General features: G+C 40.2%; 1 protein-coding gene across 2 annotated transcripts; it reads left to right on the top strand.

Moving 5' to 3' along the window:
- Positions 1–3,680: 3,680 nt before the first annotated feature.
- TREX2 (three prime repair exonuclease 2) lies at positions 3,681–8,743 on the top strand. 2 transcript variants are annotated; one of them, XM_074278219.1, is made up of 2 exons: positions 3,681–3,830; positions 7,280–8,743. In XM_074278219.1, exon 2 carries the CDS (start codon positions 7,299–7,301, stop codon positions 8,019–8,021), a length of 723 nt encoding a protein of 240 aa, XP_074134320.1. In that variant the 5' UTR covers positions 3,681–3,830; positions 7,280–7,298; the 3' UTR covers positions 8,022–8,743. The 2 variants fall into 2 exon arrangements, with proteins under 2 accessions (XP_074134320.1, XP_074134321.1); XM_074278220.1 differs by lacking the exon at positions 3,681–3,830 and adding an exon at positions 3,854–3,955.
- Positions 8,744–18,984: the final 10,241 nt, after the last annotated feature.

Genomic DNA, 18,984 nt, shown 5'->3' with positions numbered 1-18,984 from the left:
TTAGTATCTTGAAATTATATGGGTTTTCTCTGTACTAATTCAACGGGGAAGCCATCTGTGCCTAAGTAGATGATTTTATGAATAAGTGTAGACAAAAATATTCCATTGAAGCTCTCAAAAATGAAAGGCTGCTGATGGTCAGGTGATAGGGGTCTGAGTTTGAAACCTTTCCAATTGGATTGGGCTTTCCAGAGCTAGGGCTCTTCTCCCCTAGCCTTCAAGGCTCCAGGACTAAACTGTGCCCTTTAAGAAGAGGCAAGAGAATCCTTCTTCCCTCTTTTGGGTGAGAAGTGGGGAGCAGTGGGCGCAATAAAAATTAAATAAATGAATGAATGAATGGACAAACGAACAAACAAATAAACAAACAAACAAATAAATAAATAAATAAAGTGGGACATTCATTGTCAGTAAATAGTTTGGCTGGTCTTGCTCTTGTTTCCCCTGTTCAAATGCTATTTTTTCATAGATTTCACTTCCATGATGCTTCTCTCAAGCCATTTCTGGGTACTTGTTTTACATTAACACTGGTTGAGAAGCAGTTCAGTAATTGGGTAGAGAGCTGCTCTTGAAACCAGGAAGTCCTGCCTCTGACACTTTCTAGCTGTGTGATCCTGGGCAGGTCATTTAGCCTCTTAACTGCTTGAGGCCAGTGGTGTCAAACTCAAATAGAAATGGGGAGCACTAACACACTATGTAAGGATTTCTACTGACTCCATTTGGCCTGCATTTTAAAAATATAATCTTATCTCTGGTTTATTGTATTTTTATTTGTTTTCTTAAATACTTCCCAATTACATTTAAGTGTAGTCTTTTGTATTTGATGCCTCTGCTCTATGGCTCAACTCACTAAGGCTCTAAGTTGCAAAAAAATGGTACTGATCTGCATTAATAGAGAGAGTTTCCTTCCTTGGGAGGTCTCAATACCAATAAAATCAGCCTTAATCTGTAAAGGTGATTATGCCTTTGGGTAGCAGATATCTTCATCAAGAACCATTTTTTCTACCTAAGAGAGGCTTTCCTTGGTCCTCCAGGGCAGGGTTTCTTAAACTTTTTTCCACTTGTAACCTCTGTATATAAGAATTTTTACATCACCCTAACTATATAGGTATATAAAATAGATATACAAATCAAATATTTACTAATTACTAGGACATGGAAAATCGTCCTGACTTTTGTCTTGCCATTGGATTTCAGTGACTCTGGAAGAAAGGAGCGGATGACTTCGTGAAACTCCGCCTGACTTGATGATATCATTGATCCCCTTTAAAATGAAAGACCACCATCACCACCACCGATAACAACAATCTGTATCTGTATCTAGTTGCATGTTGTCTTCCTCCCCTTAAAATGTAAACTACTTGAAGGCAGGGGTTGTTTCAACTTTTTCTGCATCTTCAGGACTTGGTACAATGCCTGGCCCCTAGTAGATGCTTAATAAATGCTTGTTGGTTGATTGAGTGATTTATAAATGGGGAACCAAGTCTAGGAAGTAACTGGCTTTAAGATCCATCCAGGAAAGAGGAAAAATAGCTTAGGTTGGCCTAATATCTTAGTGTAGACAATGTGCTTGGATATGATGGGGGGAACCCTGAAACTGCCCTGACTTTGGGGGGCTAGAAACTCTCCTTGAACTCTTGAGAAACTTTCCTCTGGGAGAGGCCCTCTTCTGGGAATCAAGATAGTGGTTTCATTCTGTTATCTTGGTGGGACTAACTGTACCCTCTATTGAGTTGAAAATTGGCTCAGGACCACTCCCAGTAAGTGGTCTCATTCAACCAGAAATCTAGGCCTGGGGACAATTGACAACATTGAGGTAATCTCATTCTGTGGAAACCTCTGTCTCAGATTCCTTCTAAAAACACGCAATTTTAAACTCGTCATTTGCAGAGGCCTAAAAGCAGGGCATGCCATGCCAAGGAACCTTCTCTCTCTCCTTGGCACAGCTGCCTGTCAGGACCCCTGCCGGCTGAGAAAACATTCTCTTCTCAGTGTTAACACCTCTGTTTATCTCTCTGCTAGGGCCTTTATCTCTCTGCCAGGACTTCCTAGCAAAAGCTGACTTCTGCAGTGCCAACAATAAACTTCCTTTTTTGCCTGTCTAATATTTCGGGTTCATGAATTCTTTCACGTTGAACCTGCACTGACCAAAGAGGGGTTCCCACAACTCTCTGCACTGCCACTAACCACATCAGATAGACTAATGCCCCCATTTTACAGATGAGCAAACAAATTTGTCCAAAGCCATAAAGCTGGTGGCAAAGCTCTGGGTGTCAAACTAGGGATTTTATTTTATTAATTTTTTTTAGTTTATTTTTAATACACATCGTTTTATGAATTATGTTGGGAAAGAAAAATCAAAGCAAATGGGAAAAAAAAACATGGGAAGAAAGAAAAAACAGAAAAGAGAAGTGAATATAGCATATGTTGATTTACATTCAGTCTCCTTAATTCTTTCTCTAGTTGCAGAGGCCTTTTTCTGTCCATAGTCTATAGGAATTCCTTTGGCTCACTGAACCACTGAGAAGAACCAAGCCTTTCATAATCGATCATCACACATTCTTGCTGTGTACAATGTTTTCCTGCTTCTGCTTGTTTGGCTCAGCATCAGTTTCTGTAAATCTTTCCAGGCCTTTCTGTAAGGGGCTTGTTCATCATCAAATCAAGGATTTTAAATGGGGACTCTCTATCCTACCTTCTTCCCATGGAACTGCTCTGCTTTTCTGGCTGAGGTGTGACCTCTGGTCACATACCTAGGCCCTCTACAGGAAATTGCTTCCTCCCCACCCCTAGTCTCTTCTGTATTTTGATTTCAAAGACTGAATTGCCTTTGTGATACCTTTCTAGAGTCAAATAGGATGTAGCCCTTTTTTTTGTGAGCTGGCAGCGACCCTTAAGAACTCATTTCAGATGAGGAAACTGGAAGCCATGCCCTCTGACAACAACTGGCTGAAGGAATTGGGGATGTTTAGCATGGAGAAGATAAGATGTGGGGCTATGAGAAGAGTCGCCAAACATTACGGAAGAGCTGTTGGAATTTGGACTAGGCTTGTTCTGCTTGCCCCAAAACTAAGACCAATGAATAGAAGTCATAAAGGACGCAGAAGGTGAAGAAAAAACATTATCAAGGAGAAATGGGCAACCTTAAAGAGAAGCAATTTGCTCATCCCTGGAGTTCTTCTGTTGAAGCCTGGACAGCCATTGCCTCATGCCATGGCCTCAGATATATCTTCTCTAACTCTGATATTCTCTGGTTCCTCCAATCCTTTCATTTGACGGTAAGTCCAACTCAGGCTCAGAGAGTGAAAAAGACCTATGTAAGGTCACATGGCTAGTCAGAGAGTAAAAAAGACCTATGTAAGGTCACATGGCTAGTCAGAGAGTAAAAAAGACCTATGTAAGGTCACATGGCTAGTCAGAGAGTAAAAAAGACCTATGTAAGGTCACATGGCTAGTCAGTGCCACAGTTAGACCTCCTTAATGAGCACTTTTAATATTTCATCATTTTCAATACGTTAGGCCATACTTGAGTTTTCATCTGATAACAGGGCATGTTCCTTTCCAAACCATATTAGCATTTCCTGCATATCCTCCTTGAGAGTCAGAAAGAGCTTATTTAAATAAAAACAAAGGGGTGGCCCAGCTGCCATTCCTGAAGCACTGGTATTCAGGATGTCTTTTAAAGACGAAATTTCCCAAGAGATTCTGCTGGTGATGACGCATGGGGTGTGGCCAAGCAGCCAATCGCTATAAGACTTCCCTGAACTTGTCCCTATAAACCAATTCCAAGAATTGCTTTACAAGGACAAAGTCAGCAGAATATTCTTCCATTGGTAAGTCCTTCTCCACTTTAGGAAGCATGTGGGTGACGAATTTATCTCTGTCTTAGTTGCTGGTTAGCTCCCAGGGTTTTAAATCTCTCCTTCTTCAAGGGAAGATTTCTGAGGAGCCACTTTCTGTAAGTAGGAGTAGCCTTCAATGAGAAATAGATGTTTCCTTCTTAATAGTCCTTTGAAACTGGGATGTCATCAGTTCTGGAGTTAGAAGGGCGCTCAGAAGCTGTCTAGTCCAATTTTTTCATTTTCCAAGGGAAGAAACTGAGGCCCAGAAGGGGCATTCAAGTGGGTAGGAAGTGGCAGATCTGGCTTTGAATCCAGGGCTTCTTACTAGAGCTTGAAGGCTAGTGTAGCGGAGAGAACACAGGATTAGGAGTCAGGAGACGTGTCTTCCCATCCCAGCTCTGCTACTTGGGTGGCCTTTGCCAAGTCATTTTTTATAGGTGAGCCTTGATTTCCTTCTATTCTCGAACTCTATAATCCTATGATTTCAGATTAGGGCTTTATCCGCTAGCTGGGTGTGAAATGTTTGGGGATGCTTTAAAAGAAAACTACTACTTCCACTTCCCTCAAACCCCCCTGGGGAAGTGAAGAGTCTGCAATTCCCCTTTTTTCCAACTGGCTTTCAGTTCATCTCCTTGCCCATGTCCATATTTGGGATAGATTTAATTTAGCGATGGCATTAATCAACTTGTAACATGTATGTATTTAAAGGAAATAGTTCTTAGATTTTGAGAGCTTTTACTTTGATACCTTGGATAAGTCATTTCCTTTTTTTTTCCTGTGCCTCAGTGTCCTTTCCTGTAAAATGAGGGATTTGGTTGCTAAAGTCCCTGTCAGGTCTATGATGTGATGAGGAACTGACACTCAGGGATTTGGACTAAACTACTTCTAAGGTCCCTTCCAGATCTGTGAATTTACAACTCTTACAACTAGCACTAAAAGTATCTTAAATATCAGAACTGGCCAGGGTATTGGAAATGTTCATTTTTTGGTGTGGCTTCTCCTGAGCCTTTTCCCATCCTCTTTCCTCCTCCCATTTGATCATGTGCATTTTCAGCAAGTCAAATTTATCTGTATTCTCAGCTATTCCAATTTAACTGCCATAGGGATTTAAGCCAGTGGAAGCATTTGGGGTCAGAGATTCCAGTTTTTCTAATCAACACTCACACAACGTCTCCTTGACGGTGAGCCATTGACTGTCCTAGGGATCCTTTTTCTTAAGTGCCTTTCATTTCTGGAGCCATACTCTTTGTGGGTGAAACTTGGCCACAGTCCCAGGTGGGCAAACCATTTTATTGCCTGGGGCACTGCAGTGAGTCAGCAGTGGAATTTGAAGTTTACTCTTGAGGCTTCCCTTTACACAGTAGGCCCGGCTTTCAGCCTTGGCTTCTGGGAACACCTGTTGTATCTTCAATGAGGAAAAATGAGTTTCTGTAGTTCAGTGTGTTGGTTATTGCAGTCTTTCTCCTGGAGGGATACAGATGGTCAAGTGCAAGAGGTTTTGGTGCATTTTCATTGGCTCTTCAATGATGAATGGTATACTATGTGACTGGTTTTTTTTGTTTGTTTGTTTTTAAGGGTTTAAGGAAGTGAGGGGGGAAGAAGAAGGGAGGCGGAGAAATAGAGAACTGAAGCGCAAGCAGTGTGATCTTTCCACTTCATTGGAAATTGTGACTTGTCTTCACTGTGGCAGTGACACCAGCATGTGTCATGCATTAGGGCTGATTGTAGAAGCAAGTGATGGAATATGATTCTTCTTAAGTCATTCGCCATCTCTATTCCCTCCCTTCCAGACTTGGTGGTAGCTCTTTATCACTGGTGGGCTAGAAGACAACCCCAGGCAATGAGAACTTGTAATCTATCTGGTGAGAAAGAGTTAGAGTTACTCTTCCCTTCCAAAGAAGCCTCCATTTGAGTAAACTTCCAGAGGTCAGTTATAGGCGTCTCTAAACCAGCTGAGTCATGGGAAAGATTGAGCCACTCCCACTTATCCCAAGTGGAGTGTCCCATATTTTACACCCACTCAGGAGCCACAGTAAACTCAATGGCCAACTCAGACACGGGGGAACAAGTTCTGAAGGCATTCAGTTTCTTTCTCAACACCCAAGCTCCTTGCATAGTGATAAAGGGTTGAGTAGTAGTTCTCACAATATGATCCGGGGACTACTGATGTTGTAGGAGTGTCTTTTGGTTGGTCTGTGTGGTATTAATGGTATTAAAGTACCTCTGCCACTGAATTCTGACTTCAGAACATTTTGCTGAGGAAGATCCTGCCCTACTATGTGCTATTGGGGACTCCCAACGGATGCTTCTTCAACCATGTCAGGCAGGTTAAGGCAGGAGGTCTCAAACCACGGCCTGAGGGCCAGATGCAGCCCACCGGGTTCTGGCAAATGGGCTGAGGGGCGGAGACAGAGTGTGAGCTTTTGCTTTTACTATAGTCCAGCCTCCAACAGTCTGAGGGACAGGGAACTGGCCCCCTGTTTAAAAAGTTTAAGGACTACTGGGTTAAGGAAATAAGGACCCCTGGAAAGAGATGAGTCTATACAGGGCTCTTTCTGTGACTAGCAATGTAGACTCTGCCATTCCTTAGTTATAGGACTTTGGGCAAATTATCTCCTCTCTGTGTCCCAGGTTTTTTTTGTTTTGTTTTGTTTTGTTTTGTTTTTTGAGTTGATGGTCATCTTCACAATCAAAATCCCTTCTTCCCTCACCATCCTTTTGCATTTATTTCTTTTGTCTGCAACCTCTACTTATCTGCAAATTCCCAAGCTCCTGTAGAAGTGCTGCTTGAGGACAAGGACTATCTCCCTTGTACATGTATTTCAGTATACATAGGTGCTTAATAAATGCGTCTTGTTTCCTTGATCATTGAATCAACAAGCATTTTCGAATTCTTAAATGTATACCATGGCTGGTCCATAGGTGTGCCATGTGGTCACTGAAAAATTCAAGGAAGCAACAGACCTCCCATGTGCACAGCAGTGTCCAAGGTGCTGGCAGCTCCAAGATCCAAATGAACTAGTCCTTGCCCTCAAAGAGCCTCTAATTGGGCTGGAGGGACCCAATTATTACACATAAAGCAATTTGAGAACTGATTAATGACCCACTATATGTTTCTGGCCCTCCTGAGGAGGTAGAGATACTTGAGGACTCCAGTAGCTGCTAAAGACCTCCTTGTGGAGGTGGGATTTGAGCTGAGTCCTGAAGAATAAATAGGATTCTGAGGATTTTGAAAAAAAACAAAAGAGGAGGAGAATCAGAGCATTCAAGGGGAAAATAAAGGGAGCAGAAGGGAAACGGTGAACACGGAGAATTTTTTATTTTTTGCAACTGGAAGAGATCGCTCAATAAGGACGGGTAGCAGAACCAGGTCTCTTAATTGAAATTTTAATTCATTTCAAATTAATTTTTAATAAGCTTTTTTTTTGAACATACTCTAGCTGTGCTGTATTCGTCCCAATGGCTGAACCAAGGTGTGAAACTTTCATCTTCCTAGACTTGGAGGCCACTGGCCTTCCCAATGTCCATCCCGAAATTGCTGAGATCTCTCTGTTTGCCATCCATCGCTTTTCTCTGGAGCACCCAGAAAAGGATGAGTCAGGGACCCTTCAGCTGCCTCGAGTCCTAGATAAACTGACCCTGTGCATGTGCCCTGAGCGGGACTTTACCCCAAAGGCTTCAGAGATCACAGGCCTGAGTAACCAAAACCTGACCAACAACCATAAACCAGGCTTTGATAGAACTGTTATCAAAGCCCTTCAGGAATTCCTCAAGCGGCAGGAATCACCCATCTGCCTGGTCGCCCACAATGGTTTCGACTACGATTTTCCCCTCCTTCGGACTGAGCTGCAGCGCCTGGGTGCAGACATGCCTGACGGCACCCTCTGCCTTGACACACTCCCTGCACTGAAGGGCCTGGATAAAGGCCACCACCATAGCACCAGGGCGAGCCACAGCAAGAAGAGCTACAGCCTCAGCAACCTGTACCGCCAATATTTTAATGATGAGCCCAAAGCTGCCCATTCTGCTGAGGGAGATGTTTACACACTAGTCATGGTCTTTCTTCACAGGGCTCAGGAGCTCCTCGAGTGTTTTGCCACCGAAGCCCAGAGCTGGGATGAGATCCAACCCATGTATATCTCTACCCGCAGGAGACGGAGTAGTCAAGGCCACAATGCCTGAGTTGCCCTCTCCCTACCTTTACATCTGGGGTTTTATAGTCAAGGTTTTAAGGTACCTCGGGGAAAAGAGGACCAGCATTACTCCGGACATGACGAAATTGACTCTGAGAGAGAGGAAGGGCTTTCAGAATCTGAGTTGGAAGAGACTTCAAACATCATTGAGGTCAATAAAAGTCCATATGTGACCAAGCATCTCTTCTACAACATCTTTAACAGTGGCCCTCCAGGTTTTGCTTGAACTTATCTAGTGAGGGGGAACCGACTACCCATGACCCCAGTAATTTCTTCCCTATTGATCCTGGTTCTGTTCCTCCTCCCTGTGATATCCCTTCAACAAACTGAGAACTCTTATGTCCATCCTACGGCTTCTCCCGGCTCATCATTCTCAATTCTTTCCATTGATTTTAGTAAATAGAATGACCTTGAGACTCTTCAGGACACTCCAAGAACTAGCAAATAAGATTCCAGACGTCTACCCAGGGCTGACTAGGGTTCAGTGGGGCTAGCACTCCTCTCCCATTGGACACAATGCCTCTCCATGGAACCTTTCAAAATGAGCCTTTGGGGTTACCATGCCACCTATTGACTCATATTGAGTTTGCAATCCACTGAGACCCCAGATCTTTCTCATATGTATTGCTGGCTACCCATTCATGCCTCTTCCAACTTATACTTGTGATGATGACTTTTGACCCAAATAAATATATTCGATTTGGCCCAACATTTTAGCATGTTGAGATCTGTTTCCTTCTAGCTCTGTAACATCTGCACGTCTACTTCTTTACTCAAGTCACCAATGAAACTGTTAAATGGCACCGAGACGAGTGCAACTCTGGCCAGACCACTTGAGCGTCCTACACTCTAGTACACTTCCGTTACAGCTCTCTATGGAAGGCAATGAATTCTAGTTACAAGAGGCACTCAACCACAGGCAGCAGAAAATATAAATAGTAACTATGGAGCCCACGCGCCTAATTGCACTCACTTGAGTGGTATAGGTTATTGTCACCATATAGACAATTCTTGATTTACAAGTCCAGTACTGGTTTCCCTGAGCTATACACTCTCATCGCCAATCACCTTCTGGACATCTGGAGCTGGATATCCTTCTAGTGTGCATCTCAAATGTCTAAACAGAACTAATGGTGAATACACCATTCTTCTGAACTATTATTGTCAAGGCCATAACTACCCTCCCAATTTCCCAGGTTTAACTTCTAGGCAATCCTCAGTGATTTATCCATCCCCCACATATGCCAATAATAATAATAATAATAATAATAATAATAATAAATATAAAAGTAACAGCAACAATAACAGCTAACATTTATAACATGCTTATTATGTGCTAAATGCTTTCATCTCATTTGATCCCCAAAACAACCCTGAGAGGTAAGTGTTATCTCCATTTTAAAGACGGAGCAACTGAGGCGAACAGAAGTGAGGTGACTTTGTTAGGATCACCCAGGAAGACCTCAGGTCTTCCTGATTCCACTTCCAGCTCTCTATCCATTGTACCATATTACTGCCCAATTCATTGCTAATTTATGTTGCTTCTTTCTCCAAAATATTTCTTGGGGATGTCTTCTCCTGTCCACTTAGCCAACCACTACTCTAATTCAGGCCCTCACGCTGCTTGCCTTCTCTAGCAATACTATCTCTTCATTTTCCCTGCTTTCAGCGTCTAATCCATCTTTCACACAGCTGCCAAAGAGATATTTCTAAAGCAAAGGTCTTACTGTCTCATCCTTCCCACTGAAACTCCAATGTTTTCCTTATTACTTTCAAGATCATATATAAACTCCTCTCTTTGGCATTTAAAGCTCTTTATCACTGCTCTCCCTTCTACCTTTCCTGTGTTCTTACATCTTTTATTTGATCTCAACTTATGATCATTCCACTTCACCCTCTGCCTTTCTGTACACCACGACTTCCAAACTCCTGGCCCCATTACCCCTATACTAGCTACTAGCCCCCTGCGCCATCTTGATCCATTATAAATCAATTCAACTCTGGATCACCTGATCAACTATGAAAGACTTTGTTCTGCTTCAAAGCTCAGTGATCCAAGGAAATCTCAATAAATTTTGGAGAGAAAACGCCATATGCATCTAAAAAGAGAACTGTGGACATTGAATGTAAATCAACACGTACTATATTTGCTTTTTTTTCCTCTCATGATTTACTCCTTTTGTTCTGATTTTTCTCTCCTAACATGATTCATAAACAAAACAATTAAAAAAAAGAAGAAAAAGTAAACTAAGTACTGATAGTCTTAAAAAACCAGGACTATAAAACACATACACACACACACACACACACACACACACACACACACACACACACACCCCTCTACATGACCCTCCCTTATCTCCTTAGGCTATCAGTGATCTTGCTCTGCCAAATCTCAGTCTTGGATTACTCTAATTGTCTTCTCTAATTTTACACATGTACCCTGAAGGAATCTGGAGAGAATTACAAAACCCCATTTATCTGGGCCCACTACAAATTTATACTACATAACCTGTTGCCCCTCCCTAATTAATTCATTATCCCATTTACCACGGTGGCTCTTCCAAATCTTTTCATTCTTTCTCCAACTTCCCATGGCTTCCATTGGCTCCCACCAAGGTTCTCTCAGCTGAGAACCTTGCCTCATGTTTTACTGAAAAAAAGAGACCATTCTTCCAAGAGATACCTCTTCTCCCTCCTCCTCAAATCATATCAGATACCTTCTGCCACCATCTTCTTCGTGTCTCAAAATGAGGTGGCCTTTCTCCTTGCCAAGGCAAAAGCCTCTCCATGCGTGAGTGATCCTACTGTTCTTATCTTCTCTAGCAGATTGCCCCCTTTTAACATTACCGTTCTCTCACTGATCATTAATCACTCTCCATCTATTGTCTGCTTCTTCAACTTCCTACCAACATGACCATGTAGCAGCCATCCTCAGAAAACTTCCTCGAGCCATCCATGATCACTAGCCATATCATCATATCAAGTGCCATATCCTGCTTCACTTTGGGGGCTAACCTGTTTAAGAAGGCTGTCTAAAGTTGGTGCTTCTATTCCTTTTCCTCATACTCCTAACTACCATCTGGCTTCAGATTTCATTATGCAATCTAAACCGCTCTTTCCAAAATTCCTAATGATTTCTTAATCATCAAATCTCTTGACCTTTTCTCAGTCCTTATGCTTCTTGACCTTTCTGCAACCTTTGACACTGACCAATCATCCATTTCTCTTTGATACTATTATTCTGGTGCTTCTCATGCCTATCTGACTATTTCCTTCTCAGTCTCCATTGCTGAATCTTCACCCAAGAGTGTCCTACAGGGCTCTCTCTTAGGCCCTCTTCTCTATTCCCTCTAGACAATTTCATTTGGTGATCCCATCAGCTTCCATAGATTCAATTAGCATCTCTCTGCTGATGATGCCCAGATCCGCTTATCCAGCTCTGACTTCTCCTGGCCTCCAAGCTCCCATCTCCAGCTCCCTACTGGACATCTCAAATTGGATGTCTTTTAGATAACTTAAATTGTCCATAATCTTTCCCCGCTTCCTAACTTCCCAGTTATCGTTGAGGGTACCAAAATCCTTCCAGTCTTTCAGGTTTGAAATTTGGACTCTTTAATCTCTAGTCCCCTGCCCCAGATCCGAGCTGTTGCCGAGGCCTGTCAAATTCATCTTTTCAATATATTTTTTTAAATACTCCAGCTCTGCCCCTCCTTTCCATCAACACTGCCCTCATCCTCAAACCTGGTCTATTGTAATAGCACGTGAGAGGATCTACCTACCTCAAATATTTCCCCATTCCAATTCATCATCCATTCAGTCATCCCTGTGATTTTCCTAGAGCACAAGTCTGACAATGGCACCTCCCAACACAATAAACTCCAGTGGTTCCCGATTACCTTCCTCTATATCATATTCAAAGCCCTTTATAACCTGCTACTTTGCTCTTTCTAGTCTTCTTACATTTTTATTCCTTCCTCTACCCCCCAGAATTTTTTTGATCCAGTGACAGTCCTGGCCGTTGCATCTTTTGCATTACTCCTGGCTGGCCCCCACACCTGGAAGACTCTCCCTATTCATCTCCACCTCCTGGCTTCTCTGGCTTCTTTCAAGTCCCTCCCTCCCTGTCTTGATTTTTTCCAATTTGTTCTGTATATATCATTTGTACATAATTATTTTTATACAGTCTTTTCCTTTTTGAATGTGAGCTCTTTAAGAGTAGAGACTGGTTTTGTTTTGTTTTGTTTTTTGTTTTGTTTTGTTTTTTTTGTTTTTGCCTTTTTGAATCCTCAACTTTTAGCATATATCCTGACACTTAATAAATGCTTAATGACTCTTCCACACACCGTCTACACTGACCTACTTGCTATTCCTTACATGTGATGCTCCGTATGGCTCTATGCCTCTGAATTGCTTTGCCCCACATGCCTGGGTTACTCCCCCTTTTCATCTATGGCCGCTGGAATCCCTTGTTGATGTTGTTCAGTCATTCTTCAGTCCAACTCTTTATGATCCTATTCAAGATTTTCTTGGCAAAGACACTGGAGTGATTTGCCATGTCTTTCTCCAGTTCACTTTCTAGATGAGGAAATTAAAGCAAATAGGGTTAAGTGTCACACAGCTAACAAGTGTCTGAGGCAGTGTTTGAACTCATGCTCTGTGCACTCTGGTTCTCTGAGCCGTCCCATCAGAATCCCTAGTTCCCTTCAAGGCTTTGCACAAAGCCTTTCCTGCTCTCCTCAGGTACTACTGACCTCCTTCCCCAAACTGCCTTATATTCATTTTCCATAAATTATATTTATATTTATAAATGCACATGTTTCCCCCCATTAGAATAGAGGCTCCTTGAGGGCAGAGACCGTTCACTTTTGTCTTTGTATTTTTAATGTGAAGTGTAGGACCACTGTAAATATTTAGTGAGTATAAACTGATTGATGAACATTTAAGGCTCGTTACACCTGCCGCCCTGATATTTGTGGTTACTGGATAAGAAGAGGCCGCCCTTTCTGTCCTCATGAACTCAGTCTAGTTAAGCAACAATACAAGGTGACATATAAGGAAATACCAAATACCCTCAGTGAATAGCAGAGGAAAAGAGAGATCGGTGTGGCCTGAGGTTGATGGAAAAGGCTTCATGGAGGAGGTGGGAGCAGGATAGAAGAGTAGGGGGACATTCCAGGCTGTGGCAATGGATTGAACCAAGGCACTGCCTGTTCAGAGGACATTGAGCAGAGTACCTTGATTAGATTGGCGTATTAGGAGAACAGAGAAGAATATCAATAAACAATTATTCAAGAAACTTTATTAAGTTTATTGAATATCTGCTAGGTGCCAGGGACTGTGCTAAGCACCAGAAATACAAAAAGAAAAGGGAAACACTGTCCCAGCTCTCGAGGAGGCTGGATAACTCTTCTGGTGTCTTCAGGAGCCAGGGGCCCCATAACACAACTCCATTGAACCTCCTTCCTCTTTTCTTAAACAAACAATTTCATTGATGTTCTTTTCCATTACTCGTTTTTGGAAATAGTGCCTCACTCCACAGTCCAGATTGAATGTTTCCTTGTAACAACAGTATAATATTGATTTTGATTAGTTCATGTGATGGTCTAAAATTTGGCCCATAGGAACCGAGATAGTCCACATTTCAGGAGTATAGTTCAGTAGAGAAGAGCTGGGAAGCTCCGTTCCACATTTCCAAGGAAAATGATGGTTTCTATCTTTGGATGGAGCAGGAGGGAGATGACTGAGCTTTCCTTTGTTCTCAACTTCAAGAGGAGTAGTGTGGTTAAAATTATTGATGATAATGATATTTATAGTCTAAAGGTGCAATGTTCTTTTGAGTTCAGAATAAAACCCACTTTAGCCACTTGTTCTGGAGGGGAAAAGATTCTATCCCAGACCAAAATGATAATACCTACTTTGATATTATACATACTTTGGACTCTTCAAGTCAAGAGAGAGATTCTCTGTGCCTGTCTCTGTCTCCATTTCTCTGCCACTGGCTCTGTTTTTCTCTGTCGTCTATTTTTTTAGTTCAACCAAGGAGAGAAGGAACTCACCAGAAAAGTCTCTTCTTAGCAATTTTGGGGCCAATGGTGGAGTGGAGGAGGATCAGCTTTCCCTGTAGGTTCACAACTCTGAGGACTCCTGTCATTCAAAAGTCTGGGCCTTTCCTTGTTTTCTGAAAATTCTATTTCTTTTTTTCTCTTCAGTCTCTCACTTGTTCAGGATTCATATATCTCTCACCACAGAAGTAACCTCTCCCTCCATGTATCCATACTCAATGCCATAAGCTGTCCTTCAGTGAATTGCCAAATCTGCCTTGGGTGGAGTTACAGAATAAAAAAATAATTCAAGCAAAACATTCAATATAGTTATTGCTTCTGCATATAATTTTCTGCCCCAGTAGTTCCCATTTCTCTTTTGTGAGGAGGAATACCTTCTTAAATCAGTTGAGAACATTACTAACCCCCTATAACTTAGGTTTGCAACTTGGAAATCATCCTTAATTATTTCTTTTCCCTTCCCCAAGTCCAATCAGCAGTTACTAAATTTCCTTGGTTTTACATCTACATTTCTCTCTTTCTTGTCTCTGTGTCTCCATTTCTCTGTTGTCTGTCTATTTCTGTCTCTTTCCATCTCTCTCTGTCTCTTTCTCTCTCTCTCTCTCTCTCTCTCTCTCTCTCTCTCTTTCTCTCTCTCTCTCTCTTTATTCCTTTCCTTCTCTCTCCTTCTGTTTCTTTTTCTTTCTCTGTGTTTCTCTCTTTCTCACTCCCATAGTTCAATTCTCTTACCTAGGCTATTACAGTTCACCTTCCCCAACTCCTAAACTGGATTTCCTAAAACATCTGATCCTATCAACCCTATTCAGAAATTTCCAGTGGCTTTCTGTTGCTTCTAGGATAAAATACAAACCCGGGTGCCAGATATTAACGTTTTTCCACATTCTGGCTCTCACTTATCTTTCCATTGTTTTCTAAATTTTGCTCCCTTTTCACAAACTGTCTCCCATATCTAGAATACTTTCTCTTTTTATCTCTGATTCTTTCAAAACATGGGTCAAGTGCTGCCTTCTACTTGGGACTGTTCTGTTAGTATTTGCTCCTCCCCTGAAATCACTTGTCATGCTTTATATTTCCTTATTTCTTGTACATCCTCCCTCTCTGCAATGTAAGCTCCTTGAGGGGATCATTGCATTTTCGCTTTGCACAACGTCCCCTATATGTAGGAGGCATTTAATAAACTTCTATTGGATTGATTCGAATTTTACATGTAGAGGTGCCCAGGCCCATGAGGGTGGAAGGAAATCAAAGTAAAGGAAGTCAGGTGAGAGATAGGACTTTTGTGGGTGCTGGAATTTCAGGAATTGCAATAGGTCTCCCATGTGTGTGTGTCAAAATCATAGAAGACCTTTGAAAGATGTGACAAACCCTTTTCACCTCAGATTATTCGTATCAATTTGTTCATAACACAGGAGATCAGGAGATGTTTGCCTTTGTCACTGAGGAGATGCAGCTCAGTCCAAGTGGTAGATTCCCTGTAAAGCATAAAGTCTTTCAGAAAGGCAGCTAGGTGGCATTGCACTGAACTTAGAAAACCTAGTCTCAGACACTTAGCTGTGTGGCCCTGAACACGTCACTTCACCCTCTTTGCCTCAGTTTCCTCATCTGTAAAAATGAGCTGGAAAAGGAAATGGCCAATCACTCCAATATATCTGCCAAGAAAACCCCAACCTGGGGTCAACAAGGAATTGGACACAAATGAAATGACTAAACAACTTCTAGATGCTCCTATTTTCAGGCGACATAGGGCTGACTGCACTGAGTCCCAGAACATTTTAGAGCTTCCTAAATGACATCCATCATTTTTCAAGATTTCATATAGCAAAGACCAAGTAGATGAATTCTTATTGTTTAGACTGTTATACATTAGGATGAGTAACCTATCGAGCTTGTTCATCATATTTTTTTTCTGTCTCCCTGTCTCATATGTTTGTGTGTATTTGTATATATGTGTATGGGTGTCTTCCATTGGGTGACTTGTGGTGAACTTATGAGAGAACATAGACCAAAATCTCATAGGATGGAGAAGAGAAGAGGGCCAGGAGTATGGAGGCACTAATGCTAAATACACTCCTCTTTCATCACCCTCTTCTTTGTGAGGAAATGGGGAGGAAAAAAAGGTAAAACAGAACAGTGGGGAGGGAATTACACAATTCTTGATCATAACTGTGGATGGGGATGGGATGAGCTTACATGAATGAAAATGAAAGAAGATATAAAATGGATTAGAAATAAAAATCCAACATGTTGAGAAGAAATACACTTGATACATAAATACTCATAGAGTTACAATAAGGAGTTGGAGCCAAATCTATTATGCCTCAACTAAACTTGAAAAAGCAAGGGTGGCAATCATAATATCAGATAAGGCAATAGCCAAGAAGATAAACAGGAAAACTATATTATACTGAACAGTACCATAGACAATAATTAATGGCAATACTTAAATATATGCACCAAATGGTATTACATCTAGATATATAAAGATAAAATTAAACAATTTACATGAAGATACAAATAATAAAATTATAATAATGGGAAATGAAAGGTTTTTTTTTTGTATATATATATATATATATATATATATATATATATATATATATATATATATATATATATATATATATTTCAGTTGTTTATGTCGCCCTTACAAAAATTGACCATGTATTAGAACATAAAATCCTCAGATACAAATACATAAAAGCAAAAAGGTAAACACATTTCTTAGGAAATAAAATCATATTTAATAAAGTTCCATTAAAGAAAGGAGTAAAAAAGGCCAAATAAGTTCATCTGAAAGGACTGGCAGGTAAAAGAGCTAATCTTAGAAACAGTAGATAATTTTATCAAAGAAAATGACAATAATGAGGCAATATAGGAACATTTTAAACATGTAGTCCTTGGGGAAAGTTTACATTTTTAAAGACTTTCATAAACAAAAGAAAGAGCTGATCAATGAATTGAAGAAAGAAGTGATCAATGAATTAAGTATGCAAATTAACAGCTACAACAACACATAGGAAATGAACAAAACTCCAACTAAACAGCAGAAGAAAAATTCTGAAACTCAAAGTTTAACAAGATTAAAAGAAAAAAATACCCAAACCTGAATAATTGAATTAATACAAAAGTAAGAACTATTTGGGGAGAAAGGGAGTCCAATAAAACAAACCATTAGCTAATTTGATAAAATCACCATTATCAAAAATGAAAAAGGAGAATTCACAAGAAATGATAAAGAAGTAACTTATTAGAAACGGTTTTGCCCAACTATATGCCCATAAAACTGATAACTGAAACAATGTAGATGAATATTAATGAAATATACGATGGACAGATTAAAAGAAGAGTGACAAAATTTAGGTAGCTCAATTTCAGAAAAAGAAATTGAACAAGCTGTAAATGGACCCCCCCCATGTTAAAATAAAAAACCAGGACAAGATGAATTTACTAGTGAATTCTACTAAAAATTCAAAGAATAAATCATTCTATTATTATTTAAACTATTTGCAAAAAGAATGAGAAAAGTTCCTATCACATACCTTATATGATATAACTAGATTCATCAAGAACCTAATGTTCTCATTTAAACCAAGAAGAATCAAAATGAGAAAGACAACAATAGACCAATATCTCTAATGAATGCTGAGGAAAATATTTAAGTAAAATGTTAGCAAAGTGAGTACAACTACATATCACAAAGATCATACACTATGTCCAGGTTGGATTTACTCCAGGAATACAGTGTTCATTCAATATGAGGGAAAATATAAATATAATCATAACATATTAATAACAACATAACAAAAATGTGATAGTAATGTTAGCAGATGCAAAAAAAAGTTTTTGACAAAATGCAAAACTATTTTCTCCTAAAAATATAAGAAAACATAGGAATTAATGGACCTTTATTTAATATGATAAGTTGAAAACCAAGAGCTAGCATTATATGTATAGCAAATATTCTTGCCCCTCTTTCAGTGTGAGGCAGGTTACATCTCCTTCTCAGGGGTTTTAGGGATAGCTCTGAAGTGTTGGAATATCCCTTTTCTAATGCTATCTGCTTGAACCCCTTTTTTGCTGAGTTTTCCTCCACTATTCCTTCAGTAATTAGCACCTTAGTTTCATTTAACCAAGTACAAATTATCCCTTCTCCATTACCGAGGGGCATTCCACGATCTAGAAAATCCATGTAAATATTTTTGGCCCTTCCTTTGTGCCAGAAAAGAAGTCTGATTTTTTTTTCCTTTTTCTTCTATAAGGTGTTTAGAATATATTGTTATAAAATTTGGCATAAATATTTGATCATAGTCTATATTTTACAATATTATATGTATATTTTATGCATTTCTGAGTTTTGAAACTTTGTGTCATCTGCTGGTCTTCTCAAGTCATTTGTGGCTTCTACAAAACTCCCCCAAATTCCTTTTTAATTCCTTATGTTGACTAGCGATATATCAAAATCATGATGGAGAAAATCTCTCCCTCCCTCTTTCCATCTCCCTCCTTCCCTTCCCCAAAATATAAGCTTTGAGTGTATCCAAAACAAGACCTGATCAGATTCAAAACAAGATTTCTTTATAACCATCTAGGGTCCCTGGAGCATATCTCTGAGGTCAGCCTGATTTCTACAATAAGTTTTTGGACTAGATAATTTTCTAGCCACATAAAGCTAGATTCAATAGTGTTAATAAAGGATAAATAATTATTTTCTCCACAATCCCTTCTTTGGGTTTATTAAAGCCCAACATTTTCATTAATTATTTTCTCCACAATCCCCTCTTTGGGTTTATTAAAGCCCAACATTTTCATTCTAGTAAAATCATAATTACAGAAGCAGAAAGCTGAATTTTTACTGCATTTGCTCTATTCTATCTATTTACTATTTGT

This window comes from Sminthopsis crassicaudata, chromosome X, assembly GCF_048593235.1.
Source record: "Sminthopsis crassicaudata isolate SCR6 chromosome X, ASM4859323v1, whole genome shotgun sequence".
In the NCBI taxonomy this organism is placed as follows: domain Eukaryota; kingdom Metazoa; phylum Chordata; class Mammalia; order Dasyuromorphia; family Dasyuridae; genus Sminthopsis; species Sminthopsis crassicaudata.
The sequence above is the reverse complement of the archived record's forward strand: the minus strand, read 5'-3'. Positions and strand labels throughout refer to the sequence as shown.